This window comes from Penaeus monodon, chromosome 3, assembly GCF_015228065.2.
Source record: "Penaeus monodon isolate SGIC_2016 chromosome 3, NSTDA_Pmon_1, whole genome shotgun sequence".
Classification (NCBI taxonomy): Eukaryota; Metazoa; Arthropoda; class Malacostraca; order Decapoda; family Penaeidae; genus Penaeus; species Penaeus monodon.
In genome coordinates, this window is record NC_051388.1 from 34,230,937 (window position 1) to 34,232,919 (window position 1,983).

Here is a 1,983-nt window from a genome sequence, read left to right on the forward strand (position 1 = left end):
AAGGCAGATCATTCCGGTCTTGCTGGACCGGAAGTCGATTTGTCCCCGACTCGCCTGCAGGTCCGAGGGCATGCCACGCCGGTTGAGACGCACAGTCCCAACTGCACTGGTCTTCCTGGCCTGCAGGTAATGGAAGAGAGTCGGGGAGGTGTGTCGGTGCATAACTGGTACCCCTTGTCGAATAGATCTGTCTTCTCCAGCAGGTCGGTGACGGCCTTCATGCTGGATGGAAATACGCCGCGGTCCTGCCCCATGTAGATCTTGAAGGCCGCCGTATACCCTGCCTCTGGACCGTCGGACGAGCAAAGCTTGTAGGCCTTCAGCCCTCTTGCTCAGATTGTACTGGAGGGCGTAGTGACGCCCCTTGAAGGCCCACAAGCTCTCGTCGACGGTCACGTTCTTGTTCGGGACGAAGGCGGATCGATATGTCGATTCCAAGACGTCTAACACAGGGCGCAGCTTCCAAAGCCTGTCCTCCGCGGGATGCTCCCCTTCGTTATCAGCGAAGTGGAGCGCGGAGGTCAGGGCATCGTAGCGGTCCCTGGTCATCGTCTTGGCGAACACCGACGAGGACATCAACGGGTCCGTCGACCACCATTCCCTCTGGTCCCTCTTCGACTGAAGGCCCATCAGGAATCGTAAGCCGACATAGGAGCGGACTTCCCGCACCGTTGTGTCCTCCCACCCCTTCATATGGGATGAAGGGGTGCGCGGGTTCTGTCGAACATACCTGTGGTTGGAAGAAAAAGACATTGTAAAATCAGGGGGGTTTTCAAAAAAAGACATGTAGAAAATTACGATTTTCAAGTCAGAATATATACAGAGATATTGTTTTTACTTACCGATTCGTCTCGTCCACGATGGTCTGAAACAACTCCTCTGGGAACACACTGGTGAATACTTCTAATGGGGTCGACGAGTCTTCAAGGGGTGCTTTCACACCCGGTGTCCCCTCGAAGCAGTGACGCCTGATGAAATTCTCCCTCTTCGACCAACAAAAAGAGGGAGTTCCCGGAGCATTACGCTCCCAATGTCGTCTGACGTATTCTGCGAGGGGCTCGTCGGAGTCCAAAGAGGTTTCCACCAGCGGGACATAGTCAAAATCTTCCTCGTCGTCCACACCCGACTCTTCGGTATCGAACTCGGATCCCTCCCAATCCGAGTCGTCACCGTCAAATCGAGTGGAGATTTCAACTTCTGTAAAAAAAAAATACAAAGGTAAACGTGAGTTCTCTGTGGAAATAGTCTTGGTATGCAGAAACAAAGTCAATGTTCCAACGACACGTTTTTTTTACAAGTCAAAAAAAAAAAACTTACCAGAGAGATCGCTAGTCCTAGCCAATTTCAGAGGAGGTGTATAATCCTCTTCGTCTGTGGAATACAGATACAGAAGAGGATCTGGGGCATTCCGCAAGCGTTGGATTCCCGACGTTGATGGTTGGGGGTTATCAGCGTCGCTGAATGAGAGATCCCGAACAGCAGGGGAAATCCTTGGCTTGCGGCCGCGGCGTACAGAGAGTTGTCTTGACATTGTTAAAGGCAAATTCTTCCATCCAAGTGATTACCTACCCCTCTGGGTCGCCTTTTATTGCGATTTTTCAGAGGCATTAGCCAATCAGATTCGCCATGTCGGGTCACGTGAGTCACGTGATAAAGTCACGTGAGGTACTTCGGGGAATGTGGTAAACTATGGCTGAACTACTCTACTGGCAATCATTGTCCCCCAAAAGATCTAGAAAATCACGTAAAACACGCACATGCAGAAACGTACACACGTACACACACGCACATGCAGAAACGTACACACGCAGATGCAGATACGTAAACACGTACACACACGCACATGCTCTCTCTCTCTCTCTCTCTCTCTCACACACACACACGCACGCACGCACGCACATGCTCTCTCTCTCTCTCTCTCTCTCACATACACACACACACACACCGCACATTCTCTCTCTCTCTCTCTTCGCTCTCTCATTC

At 51.4% G+C, this 1,983-nt stretch overlaps 1 protein-coding gene across 1 annotated transcript in view; it reads right to left on the bottom strand.

The window, feature by feature from the left end:
- The window catches only part of LOC119586041 (piggyBac transposable element-derived protein 4-like), a 1,635-nt gene extending 104 nt beyond the window's left edge, over positions 1-1,531 (bottom strand). The window contains exons 1-3 of the mRNA XM_037934749.1: positions 1,318-1,531; positions 843-1,197; positions 55-730 (exon numbers count right to left, since the gene is read on the bottom strand). Coding sequence (XP_037790677.1) covers positions 55-730; positions 843-1,197; positions 1,318-1,531 — 1,245 coding nt within the window. The remainder of the gene's footprint in view (positions 1-54; positions 731-842; positions 1,198-1,317) is intronic.
- Between the last annotated feature and the right edge of the window lie 452 nt (positions 1,532-1,983).